The sequence below is a fragment of the Oreochromis aureus genome, linkage group 12 (genome assembly GCF_013358895.1).
Source record: "Oreochromis aureus strain Israel breed Guangdong linkage group 12, ZZ_aureus, whole genome shotgun sequence".
Taxonomy (NCBI): domain Eukaryota; kingdom Metazoa; phylum Chordata; class Actinopteri; order Cichliformes; family Cichlidae; genus Oreochromis; species Oreochromis aureus.
Window position 1 is genome coordinate 37576119 of NC_052953.1, and position 15235 is coordinate 37591353.

The following is a 15235-nucleotide window of genomic DNA, read 5'->3' on the forward strand; positions in this document are numbered from 1 at the left end:
GGCAACAGAGGAGCAAGAGGAGTCACAAGCTTCTAATGTTTGGAGGTTCAACTGGAGACACTAAGAGAAGGAATCCCTCAGCTGATGCAACGCTGGAAGCGAGGTCATATCCTGAGGAGCTTCTTTTCCACTGACCTGCTGAACCCAAGGCTACAATCTATTCATGTCTTACACGTGCGATGGCATGAAGACTGTGTGCGGTATCGGTCCGCTCTGTTTTATCTTCTTTAAAACAGGCTAGATTACAACAGAGAGAAGAAACACGATTAACCCCTCAAAGCTGAGGCTTTTCTTAATGCCAATTGTCACTAAAAGCTAAAACTGTTACCTGGATTCTGCTGTTTTATTTGTTTTACAGATTTAAATGCATATTTTGTAATGTGATTCTCTATACTGTTTTACTGTAAATAGTTAAAAGTGTATAAATATTAAAGATACAATCAGAGACTGAATCTTGTTGTCACATTTCACCTGGATGATCAGCTAATCCTGTGGATATTGGACTTTTTAACCAACAGGACTCAGAAAGTTTGGGTCAACAACTCTCTTTCCGGTCTCCATTCCACCTCCACTGGCTCCCCCCAGGGCTGTGTGCTCTCCCCCCTGCTCTCTATCCTCTACACCGATGACTGCAGATCCACACAGTCCAACTGTCACCTGGTTAAATATGCTGACGACACAGTTCTCCTGTCACTGCTGTCAGGCCCCTCACAACACCACGGGCCCGCTCTGCAGGAGTTTGTAGAGTGGTGTGACAGCTCCAAACTTGAATTGAACGTGAGCAAAACCAAAGAGATGGTGGTGACCTTCTCCAGTAGGCAGAGGGATCTGGCTGCTTCAGTCACCACCACCATCCATGGGAAGCCAGTGGAGGTAGTTCAAATCAAATCAAATCAAATCACCTTTATTGTCACATCACATGTGCAGGTACACTGGTACAGTACATGCGAGTGAAATTCTTGTGTGCAAGCTTCACAAGCAACAGAGTTGTGCAAAATACAATAACGTGCAACAAGCAAAAATATAAAATGGTTAATTTAAAAGTAATAAATATATGTACCATATATAAAGGTATATACATTACTGAATGTGTGTACTAAATATGTTTTTCACGTGTGTGTGTGTGTGTGTGTGTGTGTGTGAGTGTGTATATACATGTTTTACAAATGAAATAGAGTAAACAATAAAATAAGATATATAAAATATAAAATATACAGAGGTAGGTATGTGCAAAACAGTGGCATTAATGTACAGTATGGAGTGCATAATGTTGAAGTTCCAGTAGTGAGGGTGAGGTGTCTATGACGTGTTCAGCAGTCTGATGGCCTGGTGGAAAAAGCTGTCTCTCAGTCTGCTGGTTCGGGACCGGATGCTGCAGAACCTCCTTCCTGATGGAAGTAGTCTGAAGAGTTTATGGCTGGGGTGACTGGAGTCCTTGATGATCCTCCCGCTTTCCTCAGGCACCGCTTCCTGTAGATGTCTTGGAGGAGGAAGCTCACCTCCAATTATCCGTTCAGCACACCGCACTACTCTCTGGAGAGCTTTGCGGTTGTAAGCGGTGGTGTTGCCATACCAGGTGGTGATGCATCCAGTGAGGATGCTCTCAATGGCACAGCGATAGAAGGTCCTGAGGATGCGGGGCTCATGCCGAATCTTTTCAGTCTCCTGAGAAAGAAGAGGCGCTGCTGCGCCTTCTTCACTGTCTTGTTTATGTGTACTGACCACGTAAGATCCTCAGCCAGATGTACACCAAGGAAGCGGAAGCTGCTCACTCTCTCCACAGCGGCGCCGTTGATGGTGATGGGGTGTGTACTCCTCTGCACCTCCGGAAGTCCACTATCAGCTCCTTTGTCTTTGCGACGTTGAGGGTGAGATGGTTGTCTTGACACCAGTGGGTCAGGCGCTGACCTCCTCCCTGTAGGCTGTCTCATCACCGTTGGTGATAAGACCCACCACTGTAGTGTCGTCCGCAAACTTCACAATGATGTTGGAGTTGTTAGTGGCCGTGCAGTCGTAGGTGTAGAGTGAGTACAGGAGAGGGCTCAGTACACACCCCTGTGGAGCACCAGTGTTCAGTGTGATGGGGATGAGGTGGTGCTGCCCAGTCTGACCACTTGGCGTCTGTCAGACAGGAAGTTAAGGATCCAGCTGCAGAGGGAGCTGCTCAGTCCTAGATCCTGCAGTTTCCTGTCCAGCTTCGAGGAACGATGGTGTTGAATGCTGAGCTGTAATCTACAAACAGCATTCTCACATACGTGTCTCTCTTCTCCAGGTGTGACAGGGCAGCATGGAGTGTCAGGGCTATGGCATCATCAGTGGACCTGTTGTGGCGGTATGCGAACTGTAGAGGGTCCAGTGAGTCGGGTAGTGCGGAGCAGATGAAGTCCCTGACCAGCTTCTCGAAGCATTTGCTCACGATGGGGTCAGGGCTACAGGTCGCCAGTCGTTCAATGATGAGATGGTGGAGGATTTGGGTACAGGGACGATGGTGGCCATTTTGAAGCAGGCTGGGACTACAGACAGAGAGAGGGAAAGGTTGAAGATGTGTGTAAACACTCCAGCCAGCTGAGCCGCGCATGACTTGAGGACGCGGCCGGGAATCCCGTCCGGACCAGTAGCTTTGCGTGGGTTCACTCTCCTGAAGTACCTCCGCACATCCTCCTCAGACACAGTGTGCGCACTGACGTCATCCGCGGTGCGCACACTGTCCGGTCTCCTGGTGTTCGCTGTGTCGAATCTAGCGTAGAATACGTTTAGATCCTCACACAGAGAGGCCGTGGTCTGCGGTGTGCTGGTTTTCCTCTAAAGTCTGTGATCGTGTTTAGTCCCTGCCACATACTCCGAGGGTTGTCAAACTGTTGCTCCACCCTGTCCCTGTACTCACGTTTGGCTGCTTTGATCGTCTTCCGGAGTTGGTAATGTGCGTGTTTGTAGTCCGATGTGTTCGCGGAGGCAAAAGCAGTGCTCCGTGCCGCTAGCGCCGTGCGAACATCTCCGTTAATCCAGGGTTTTTGATTTGGGAAGGATTTAACTGTTCTGGATGGGACGACATCTTCCACGCATTTTCTGATAAATCCGCAGACTGAGTCTGTGTATTCATCGATGTCTTTAGCAGCCACGTGAAACATTTCCCAGTCCGCGTGATCAAAACAGTCCCGCAGCGTAGACTCCGATTGGTCCGACCAACGATGCACCGCCCTCAGGGTTGGAGCTTCCTGTTTCAGCTTCTGCCTGTAGGCGGGCAGGAGCAGGATGGAGCGGTGATCTTGAGGAGCCCTAGTTGAGGGAACCATCTTTGACAACCTCCTGAAATTCTCTGCCAACACAGAGGAGATTCTCAGGAGGTGCCACCAACAGCTATATCTCCTTAGGAAACTCAGCTCCTTTGGAGTCAGCACACCCATACTATGCCTTCCTGGAAAGCATCATGACCTTCTCCATCACCTGCTGGTTCCACTCCCTCAGCCTTCAGAACAGGAACAGACTGCAGCACACTGCATCAGTGTGCTCTAAAATCATTGGCCTGCCTGCCAGAACTCTGGCACAGGTTTTCAGCCAACAGGCCCTTAGACAGGCAGCCAAAATCATCAATGACCCCCTAATTGCCCCTTGGGGATAAATAAAGTCTTCTGATTCTGATTCTCACATTGAGATGGGTATTTGTTTTGTACCATTTCTTTTTCTCAGCACTCTGTTCCATGTTTAGTGTAATAACTCATATAGATAATAAACATTTTTTATAATGTGTGGTTTGGACAGTAGTAATTTATTTTATACAAACATTTACTTAATTTGTTTGTAATAAATTGATCTGAAGAGCTGCTTGGGAACCAACAGAGCCGACTCATTGTAGTGAGCCATAAGAACCAGCTCTCTTATGAAAAGAGCCAGAATTCAGTCAAATCACGAATAGTTTCCATCACTGTTTAATTAGTTGGCAAAACATTACAGAGAAGCACTTTGTGACTGTCCAAAAGTTGCTAATGGTTTGAATGTTCACATAATATTCACTGAGGGGACGAGTGATGTTAGGCACCCACAGTGATATATATACTGTATCTGTACTGGAAGCGAAACAAAACAAATACCAACAACAGCTTTGCAACATGTACTTTTGTTCATATACTGCTAGTAGTTTTGAGTACAACATTCAGTTATTCTGTGTTTCTACAAACACAATCAGACCTCCTGCAAGACAAAGGGTCAAGATGAAGTCATGGCATTAGATGCTGAGTTTGAGCAAAGAGACTAGAAAACGTTATGTTTCATTATTCTGATGCAAATTTGAAATAATAAAAACTGTTCATTTATTTAACAATACAAATACTTACATTACAACTTTTTCTTTTAATATTTCTTTTCCAGGGTTAGAAAAGTGACTCCAACCGAATGAATTAAAGTAGATTTATATCACTTTCTAATGCATATGTAAAGTAACAAACATGCAACACAATCCATCACCGAGTTCCACAAATATAAATGCACCAGGTCCTTTCATATGGAGCTGTGATGATGACTCTGCTAGTTGACTTTAGGCGTCTCAATAAACCACAAGTTTAACAGTGTCCAAGGCTACACTGCCTCTGTTGGCGAGTAGCATTCAGCTGTATATGCCATGTGATCCAGTTCACTAGCCAAGCCTCCATCTTATTAACTGCAAAAACAATTTCTGACAGGGATGAAGGATGGATGTACAAAGAGGAAGAAGGAAAGGTTATCCAGCCTCTTGGTGCACCTGCTGATCCCACTGTAACTGCAGGATCACTCAGTCAGCTGCTTCGTGACCACCACAGCAGACACACACCGATCCACATACACTATCAGCTTTAATACACAAACAATGAATCACTGCAGACTATCAATGAGTGAGCCTTATCGCTACGGTGAGGACAGACCTTCTTCAGACCTTCATCAACATTATCTGTTGTTGGGGCTTTAATACTTTTTTTTCATAGTGTGTAAAATATGCCAGTCCCAAAAATGGTTCTTTACCTTTTTATCTCTCTCTGTTAAAGCAGTGCAGCAATATCTCCCACCATCCTTCTTTGAACAGTTTAGTTTTAAGTTTGGCTTTTTCTCTTGTTTTTAGGTGTCCCAATTATCTCAACACATAATCTAGAATGATGCTTTATTTTTATCCCCAAGTCAGACGTGGTGTGACAACATCAAGAAAGCCATGTTGTTCACAGGCAGGAAACATCGGTTTCTGTTCTCCTACCCTCAGGCAGGTTGAAAAATGCGACAGTGGCCTGAGTCAGAAAACTGACCTGAAAGCACACAGCGACATGGAGTCATTTCACTGACGTCAACTGCCTGACTGTGTAGATATATATATATATATGTGTGTGTGTGTGGATACGAATGTCTTCTATTTTTGAATAGTATTGATGTTTTTAGGTGTGCTGCATTATTTATTTATTCCTGCCCGGTCTACTTTGCTACTCTAAAAATATGAATTTTCCATCACTGGGACTAATAAAGGCTGTCTTATCATTTTTATAGTGATCTCTCTATTTAAAAAAATCCCCTCTCCCCCCTGCATCTGCGAGGTCTCTTCCTCTTTTTAGCTCCACCTTTGATCATCTCATTTTTTTTGTTTATGCTATTTTTATATGTACAGCACTTTGTGAACCCTGGTTTGACGTTAAAGCTGGTACGGCATGACTCCTTCCACACTACATGGTGTGAGCGCACAGTGAGGGTAGGGGAGCTGTCAGTGCTTGCACAGCTCGTGCACAGCAGCCCTTCAATTGACCCATTGGCCCAAAAGAGGGTCAGCCCACCAGATTACCAGTCCAGCGCTGGCTGGTAAAATGATATATGATTAATATGATTTTATAGGATCATGCTAGAATTTGTGAATGTCTTAAGCCTTGATCCTCTGTTATGGACGTGGGCACCAACAGCTGGCGACGCCACAGCGAGCGGTCAGTCCTGTTTAGCTGCCCTGGGCACGTGCATGCAAGCAACCAGACACAGAAGCGATGACAAAACTGACATCAAACAGAACCAAGTGGACCACAGTGAAGCACAAAGTATAATAAACACTTTAGCATGTAAGATACTTAATATTACTATTAACATCAAGTTTGCTTTTATTTTGCCAAATCAGTCTGTGCACACATCTGGATTTCACACAGCAGTAACATTGCCTTGACAATAAAAGGAAGCAGATTTGATATCTCAGTGTGAGAGACGGTCTATAAAGTCATTTTAATCTACAAGTTAGATTCCACGTACAGGAAAAAGGACAGAAAGGAAGAAAAAAGGTTCCTTCACACAAATCAGACATTACAGAAAGTTCACGGTATCATCCCTGTGACACAATAAGTACTAATTATCATTTCGAAGAATTCAGTATTAAATTAAATGTGACTTTTGGATACAAACTCTTTTCTTTTTCTGAGTTTTGATATTGAATATTTGACACAAAACTTTTTTGGAAGGCAAGATGTTATTCCAGCAAAGCTGCAACTTTATTATTTTAGCTAATATAAATTTGCCACAGTTAAGTTATGAGGAGGACAATGGAAAAATCAAGAGCACTTGTGTGGCGTTGGTTAGAACACGCTGGCTGTGTTTATCAGGTATTACTCAAAAACTCCAGCTCCAGCTTTCACACAGGAATAATTCTAAAAATGGTAAGGAAAGGGGCAGACGGCTTGCTGCTTTTACTACCAACAAATTATGGCAGATTTCTGTAGCTCACATATTTAGATAAAGATAAAGTACCTGAATTTCAGGAGTGGGACCACGCCTCCAAACATGCTCCTTTGGGTTCTCATCTATACATGTTCCCCCAGTTCTACAAGCTCCTCAAATGAGGACGCCGGCCCAGCAAGTGAATGAACACTTACCACTAACATAACATTGAGAGATGAGACTGATCCCACTGCTTAATGTATCACGTTCACTAAACTCTTTCACAGATGTTTGTAAAGCAGACTGAAGGGCTCAGTGCTTGATTTTTATATACCTGCAGTAGTGGGACTGCAGTGTGGGTTTGTATTGTTTTGTGGTGTAATCCAGCAATGCTATGAAGGACAGATGAGACAGGGTACCTTTAGTCCACCAATGTCTGCAGCAGATCCAGGGTCCACTCCAGTAATGTATATGCCCAGTCCATACTCAGCACCACCCCTGATCATTAGACCGAGAGATCGACCTCCTTCCATGTTCAGGTTCACCTTTAGGAAAGACAGGATATTCAGATCAGCCTGTTCTGTTAGTAAACAAAGACTGACAGAACAAAAGTTTGGAGGCAGAATAGTCAGAATAATAAACAGGTCAGAGTTAAAAGAAACGTTCTTTCCTTGGAATCAACACATGAACAGTTTGTGGTCAGCCTGTTATGGGCCGTGGCCATTGTGAGATTATTATACTATCTTATGCCACCTTATGCTTCTAATCAAAGAATTGTTGAATCATTATACGGCTATAGTCCACATTATGCCTTGGATTAAAGATTGTGAAATCATTACACTGTTTTATGATGCATTATACTGCTGAGTTATAAGAAATGCTGTTTGTGTAGAATCATGGCTTTCCTTTTCTGATTAGAAAGAACAAAACATACTGAACAGGAAGCCAAGGTCGTAACTTAGGCTCCCTGAGAGAGAAAGAATGTGGATGTTTAGGTTTTATGACTTTGGAGGGGGCCTGAAGCTTTAAGAATGTGAGAAACGGTCAAACACTTCAAGATCTGGCAGACACCCTCCTGTCCACATATGGATATTTAACACCATCAAAGCCGAATGGAGGACTCAAAGGCAGACAAACCCCAAACAGTAATAGCAGTGTTAAGACCTTTATTTGGCTAAAAAGGAAAACAGGGCAGGATTCGTTCACTGGACTGATGGGAACCATTTCGGCCTTGGTCCTCAGATCCACTAGGAGGTCCACTACAAGAGAGAAGAGTGAACTTAACAGTAGTGAACTGGAAAACAGGTATCTGTGGTGAGAGTGCAAGGCAGGCTGAGAGAGTGAATGTGCTGGCTTACTTACATTCTCCATGGGGGGAGGTGGCTCGTCCTGGTGGTGTTCGAGGAGGATAGGCAAGTAGGACGGTGGTGATCATGAAAGGAGGTAAGAGGCTGATGAGAGTAATTCGCTCTTTTGCTCAGGATGGAGTTGATAGAAGGAGGAAGGCAGAAGCCTCAATACACTGGAGTTGGGAGAACACAGGAGAAACACTAGGGATTTACCACTCTGTGGTATATGGTTATCTGGCACGACTGGGCACTAGGTACCTGGGATGGTCTTTGAATACAGCTGATTGATGACTTTGATAGAAAACAAGTGATGCCATCCATGGCGTGGAAACCCAGACTCCACCTAGCAGAGTGAACAGTCCCACACCTGGACTTAGAAGAGGAAAACACTGCAATCAACCAAACTGGGCTCAATCATTCAGGACCCGTTGAACTTTGTGATGACAGAGGGATCCAAAATGAAGAAACAGAAATCTTGGACCACTCTTCTAGACAGTCCTCTGAAGCTGGATGAGAATAGACACAGGACAGAATAAACATTTTTGATCTGGGAAACATGGAACACCTCTCAGGGAACAAGGGAGGCTGATGACACTGTTTTTTTGCTACTTCAAGAGGAGAGAGACCTGCTGTGGAAGAGAGTCCAGGACAGCTGTAGGAGCAGGGCATGGTATTATTAGGGGCAACACAGCAGGGAGGAGATTCCAGTTCCCGTTTTTGACGGAAAGCCTTAGGTTAGAACAACGCTCATCCTTCCGGAATTGCCTGCATATTCTCAGCACATGAGACAGTACCGGCAGGAACCCAGGACTGCATCAGTGTAGGGTGGTCCAAGGATTTCATCCTGATACCTAATGGCGACCAGGGTACAATTACTTGCTCTGTAGAGGTTTGTGTGTCGATCTGCGGATATGCCTCCACAGTCCATCACTGACCCACACCAATGCCTAATGAAGTTACATGCAGCATAACGTTCTCCACGGCTTCTGTCACATCCGCTCAAGGTGAACATGCTCTCATTGTGAAAAGCACACTGGGTGCCAGTGGTTCTGATATTCTAATGTAAATGCCTTCTGGGCTCCATGGGGCCAGGCAGGGTTCACTAGAGGGCGCCGGGCCCTCAGACCACCCTCATGAATTCTGTTTCTGATAGGTAAGAGTTATTCACACCAGTGGCCTGCGAGACGTCATTCTGTAGAGCTCTGGCAATGCTCATCCTGTTGTTCCTTGCACAAGGAGGGTTTAGGTTCTGTGGGGTTCAGGTATCACCTCACACTATGAGTAGGGACACTGACCCTAACCAAGCACAAAACAAAGAGAAAAAAGAGTCAGAAAAGATAAAGACGCATAAAATGTCAGTGGATGCAACCTGCAAAACTCCAAAAGTTGAATCTGTTCATCTGGACGTAGCGTTTTGTGGGAGAAACGTTTCGTCACTCATCCAGGTGACTTCTTCAGTCTCAGCTGACTGCAGGTTTCCCCAAACCTTATAAACAGTACATTTGCATAATGACTGAAACCAGCCCACTGAAGGAACAATGGGCTGTGAGGTCAGTTCCTTAATCATAATTATGCAAATTCCCATGACCATTGATCAACAATCACTGACCAAAACCCACTGATCAAAGAACACTGATCAATGGCCATGAGTACCATTCACAGAGAGTTGGGGAATGGCTGCAATCACAGCATTGTAAGATGGCGAAAGATGTACCCTTAGGCCCCCTCCTCGATTCAGAGATGGTACTGTTTATAAGGTTTGGGAAACCTGCAGTCAGCTGAGACTGAAGAAGTCACTTGGATGAGTGGCGAAACATTTCTCCCACAAAACGCTACGTCCAGATGAACAGATTCAACTTTTGGAGATTTACTTTCCTGGATGATTGAGAATGCATCAAAACCTGCAAAACTATTTCAGGTTTTGAGGTTGTATCACTGTCGCCTCTGTAGTGAACCTGTTGTTAATTTCATTAACTCCAAAGCAGCTGAAACTGATGAACAGTTCCCTCTGCTACTTATCTTACCGGGTCACTATCCTGGGATTTTAATTCACTTTATGCTTTACTTTGATTAAAAAGTGTTCTTTTATTCTAGCAAAATATATATAGCGCCAATTCATAGCAGTCACCTCAAAGCACTTTATGTTGTACGGTACAGACCCTGCAATATTAGAAACAACACGGGGGTCTCTATTTGAATTCCACAGGCCATGTGCACGCACACACACACACACACACACACACACACACACACGCACACGCACACACGTGCACACGCGCACGCACACACACACACACACACACACACACACACACACACAGAGAGCGACTAGCCTACCCGCTGTACGCCCTCAGCCAACCACAGGTAGGTAAGTAGAATAGTTGTGACAAGATTTGGAGCCTTGAGATCCATTAATGATTCATTCAGGAACACTCAGTGAACTCAAAGGCTGCACTGTGAGAGTATCTCTGATTTAACTAAGTAGCAATTGTGAACACATTAACATTAATGACACAATAATCAAATCAACTTGTAATACATTACAATCCATCCATTATAAAATGCTGTTGTTGTTTTTTTAACTATTCTTGATCTCGTTTCAGTCAGTGAATCTAACCACACATTAACCAAAGTGAATTTAAACATTATTTCTGAAAGGACACTGACCTGAATATCCATCCATCAGAGAAGCAGAAATAGTAGCTTTGAAACTCAGTGACATGAAGTGGATAAACAGACTGGCAGCCAGCCTATGGTCTGCATACTAATCTGTGTCTACTCTAATAGCAAATTATTCACTGAGTGAACTGTCTTGTCTATATTAGAGATACCACTTTTTTATGTCCGATACCGATATCATAAATTTGGATATCTGCCGATACCGATATGAATCCGATATAGTGTGTTTTTTAATCAATAAAACTGTTTTTTTTAATATCTTGCTGCATTTTGTATAAGTTCATACTCAAGTTAAAAAAAAACACTAAAGCTATTCTGTTATACCTGTATGTAAAAAATACACTGCACCCAAAATATTTCACAGTTCAGCAATACTGATCAATCTAATAAACTTAAACCTGCTCCATCCTCCCTATTCTGGTATTTTAAAGAGTACTTAGCAGAAATATTAAGCAACCTAACTAATAGGGTTGCAAACTCCCAGCAAAAAAAATAGGGAACCACCCCCCACCCTCCACCTCATGATGCGTAATCGACGTAATCAACTTTAATTTGATGCAGTGTGAAAAAAAAATGCACAGAAATCAATTATTTTTCAAGAATAATTAAATAGATTCAACATCTTTCTTCAACAGAATTTAGACTGCACAGATGGTACCTTACCAAAGGAAAAAGTACTATAGCTTACTAGGGTATATTAGACTTAACAGTTACTATATACAGTAATGGACTTCTATACATTTTACATCAGATTAAAACTTTCGTTGTAAGATTCAGATAATTATTTATTAAAAGGTAGACATTTTAAATGAGAATAAGAAAGAAAAGTATGTCTTTGTGCCCCCTTTTCCCTGTTAATGCCCTATCGGCCCCCCTAGCTAAACTTTGCTAGATCCGCCCCTGTACAGTTACCAGCCGTCAGCTACGTAGAAAAGGATCCTGGTGTAGAAAGTAATATTAAATAAATTCTAACAACAGCTTCTCAAGCTTAAACGTGCTGCTGTAGTTCAGCCGCAGGTTTCCTCTTTCTGGTGCAAAGTGGGCCAAAAACAAAGAAGAGAGACGGACTCGCGACAGAAAAGCCGATCAGCTGATCATTAATCAGTTTCAGGATTGAATTAGCAACAGGAGAGGGAGAGAGAGAGGCAGTCGCTCCATATATCGGTTGTTAAGCTTAACGCGGGAATGCTTTACAAACATTCAGAGATGAACTTACACGCTTACTTTACTTCTCTGGGATAACTTTCTCGGAGACGAAATGCTGGTTTGGTAGCGAGACTCCAAATGCTCAACCAGACCGCCGACAGGTCTAGCACGCCACAGCCGCTCTATCACGTGACGCACACTGCTCCGACGTGCTAAGGTTATGAGCTGAGTTACACCATGCCTCCCTATTCCCGCTCCACCACAATCACCCACACATGCAGGGCCTTGGGGTAGGGGTGTGTCACCAGGGTGCAGGGGAGGCATCCCCCCTCTGTCCCCTTCTGGCTGCCTCAATTTTATCCCACAACTTAGACATTCACATTACTCACACTCTCATTACACATACATATAGGATCTTGGGGGTGGGCACGCTACACGGATTCCAATCACCATCAGGGTGTACACCTCACCCCTGGCGTCGTTGCCCACCTCTCAATTTTAAATACACGTAGACATTGAGGGCTAGCAGGAGGGGCTATACGCTTACCTGCTGCTCTCTGGCAGGTAGCTCCATGCCCTCCTGGGTTTTAAATGCACCTTAGAACACACATACATCAACACTACATATGAGCGGGTGGAGGGAGGTTTGGAGTCTTCCTACACCCCCGTTCTCTGCGGCCTGCTGGAGCGGGGGGGCTAGGAGGAGGAGTTGGCCGTCCGACTGGGGTCTGGAATGTGGGGCCTCCCTGCTGCTGCGGAGTCGGGGCGGTCTGCTTCTCCCCACCGCAGGGAAAAGGGTAACACCACCTGGGTCTGGGCGCAGTTTCCCCCTCCAGGGGCAAGGGTACCTAGATCTGGGGCTTAGAGTACGCTTGAGGAGAGTGATTGTGTGTACAGTGTCTCTCTATGTCTGTCTCCACGTTGGTTGAGTGTAGAGTAATTGCATTTGAGAGCATGAGGGTGGGAATAGATGTTTGTATCTGTGTGTGCCTGTTTGTCTGTGTCTATATGTCAGGTTGGGTATCAGACGCCACCTCTCTGGGGACATCTCAGGCCCTCCAAGGTTTGGAGGCCCATCTCCCCCCACCACTTCCCCTGCCGGTGGCAGACGCCCTCAGACATCGGTGCATTGGTGGTTCTTTGTGTCCGGGGGTGGGCGCCCAGGTACCCACCGGCTCACTCCTTGGCGGCTGCTTATCGGGGCATGGAGCCTGGGGCTCGCTCGGGCCCCTTCGGAGGCGAGGTGCCCTCGGCCTCTCGGCCTGGGGCTCGGTCACTCAGGCACAGCTGGCTGCCGGCGGAGCTCATGGGCACGTCACTGCAACCCCCCCTGGCTTCTGCTCCGCGGCTGCTGAGTGACCCCTCATCTGGGACTCTCCTCAGCTCTTTCTGGGATAGTGGCGCGGCTGCCCCTCTGTTGGTCTTCCTTGGTCTCTTGTGTTCTGGGGGCCTCTGGATGTCTGGAGTTTTGATCTCCTCCATACCTGCTTCATGCCCTGGAGGTCGGGGCAGTGGCCCCCCACACCCTCTAGCAGATCATTACATGAAGGAACCTTTTAAAAACAAGCGCGTTCATGCTCACAGGTGTACACACGGGTGCTCACACACACAAACGACACCCTTTTGGGCTCCTACCTCAAAGCACACTGTGCGCTGTCGATCTCACGTGCTGCACAATAATGTTTAATATTTAGTATTTACTGTTATATTCCCATATATCATTGTGATCTTGTTTATTACTCTTGTCTTCTTCTTCTTGCTTTCTTTTTTCTTTCTCAACAGGTGATCCAGGTGATCGATATATGTATTTTTTTTTTGTCTGCTTATTCTCTTGGTTTTTGTTTTTTGCCCTTTTTCCCCGTCCCTCTTCTCAGGTTTTTTTTTTTTTTCTTTCCTCTTTCTTTCTCCCTTTCTTTCCACCAGTCAAGTCTGTCCCGTATTCAGCAAGTGAAAATAAAATAAACAATAAAAGGTGAATCAGATGGACCATTACGGCAAGGCTGGGATGGTCCATTTGGTAAAGTAAATCCGTTGGGCATCTTTCTTCGCCTTTAGACAATAATTCTGATGGCAAAAGAACCAAACGGGACAGGTTAAAAAAAAAGAAAAAAAAAAAAAGAGTTACACCATGTCGCAAGTTTTGTGAAGTGCTTTCGTGATAGTTAATGGATCGGATTACATTTTTTTATTTCTCTCCGATAGCCGATCCAGTAATTTAGGTCAGTATCGGACCGATACCGATACGTAATATCGGATCGGTCCATCTCTAGTCTATATATTAGATTTTATTTTAATTAGGTGTTCAGTTTACAATGGTTTGACATATAGTAAGTGATCAATTTAGTATGCAAACCAATATAATTTTAGAGACCATAAAGACCACCCAATTCAACAGTCCGTTTATTTGTTAACTACTTATCCAACTTAGTGCCACTAATGGAGACCATGCAAGCTGACGCAAGATAAATAGTGGGGTTATAGTAGGGATGGACCAATCCGATATACAGTATCAGTATCAAACATAAAAAAGTGCTATGGTGCCATCTCTAGTATAAAGGCTGAACAGGTCAAATTGAACATCAAAACTTCTGACAAAAAGCTCACAGCCACACTGCACTGCTGTGCTAATACTACTGCTGGAGGGCAAAAGATTGCTCCATAAAGACGCCAATACTGGATAGTCTGTAGTACTACAGGACAAAAGGAGTTGTTTTTCTTTTCTTTGCACCCGTGTTGACCCAAAACTATTTGAGTCATGTATCCATGGAGAAAAAATGAAGATGGAAAGAGAAACTATACATTTTGGGGATTTGTGATGCATATTTTGCCCCAGCAACTTTATTTAAGAATATCAATGTGTTGATTTGAATTACTTACATAGTAATTGTGAAGGTGATTTTCTATTCATCACTGATTTGAATAAAAGAAAAATGAATGACAGAATACTCTTTGAAGGTTTGAATACTACAGATGCCTCTTACATCACTGAGAGTCCATTTCCAGTGTTTGTCCAATGCAGTGCAGTTTTTTCATCACTCTGGTATGAGTTGTTATTTGGGCCGTGATTTGCTTCTGTGGCAGGTGCACTCTTGCATTTTTCACAAAGTTTCACAGAGGACACTGCGTGTAATCAGTAATGGGTTGAGGACAGAGCAAAATTATCACAAACAGCTCTTCTACTGTCTTTCAGCATAATGGTGTTAAAAGCTCCATCCAGCATTTTGATTTTCTGTGTTCTCTGCATTCCTTGTATTCAAGAATAATTCCCATTGTGGAGAATGTAATAGTCCAGTATCCTTCCAGACTCCAACCGAAGGCCTTTTCTGGGGACTCTTCATCAAAAAGAAACAGACCATAATCTGAAACCTGTCCATTTTTAACTGGTCTCTGATGATCTGTAGCACTATAGACAGCCTGCT

The 15235-nt window shown here is 44.2% G+C and overlaps 1 protein-coding gene across 2 annotated transcripts in view; it reads right to left on the minus strand.

Moving 5' to 3' along the window:
- Positions 1-15235, minus strand: part of LOC116311151 (whirlin-like) — a 106880-nt gene that overhangs the window by 40357 nt on the left and 51288 nt on the right. For both annotated transcript variants that reach the window (XM_031728185.2, XM_039620930.1), the window contains exon 3: positions 7062-7187. In XM_031728185.2, the coding sequence (XP_031584045.2) occupies positions 7062-7187 (126 nt within the window). The remainder of the gene's footprint in view (positions 1-7061; positions 7188-15235) is intronic.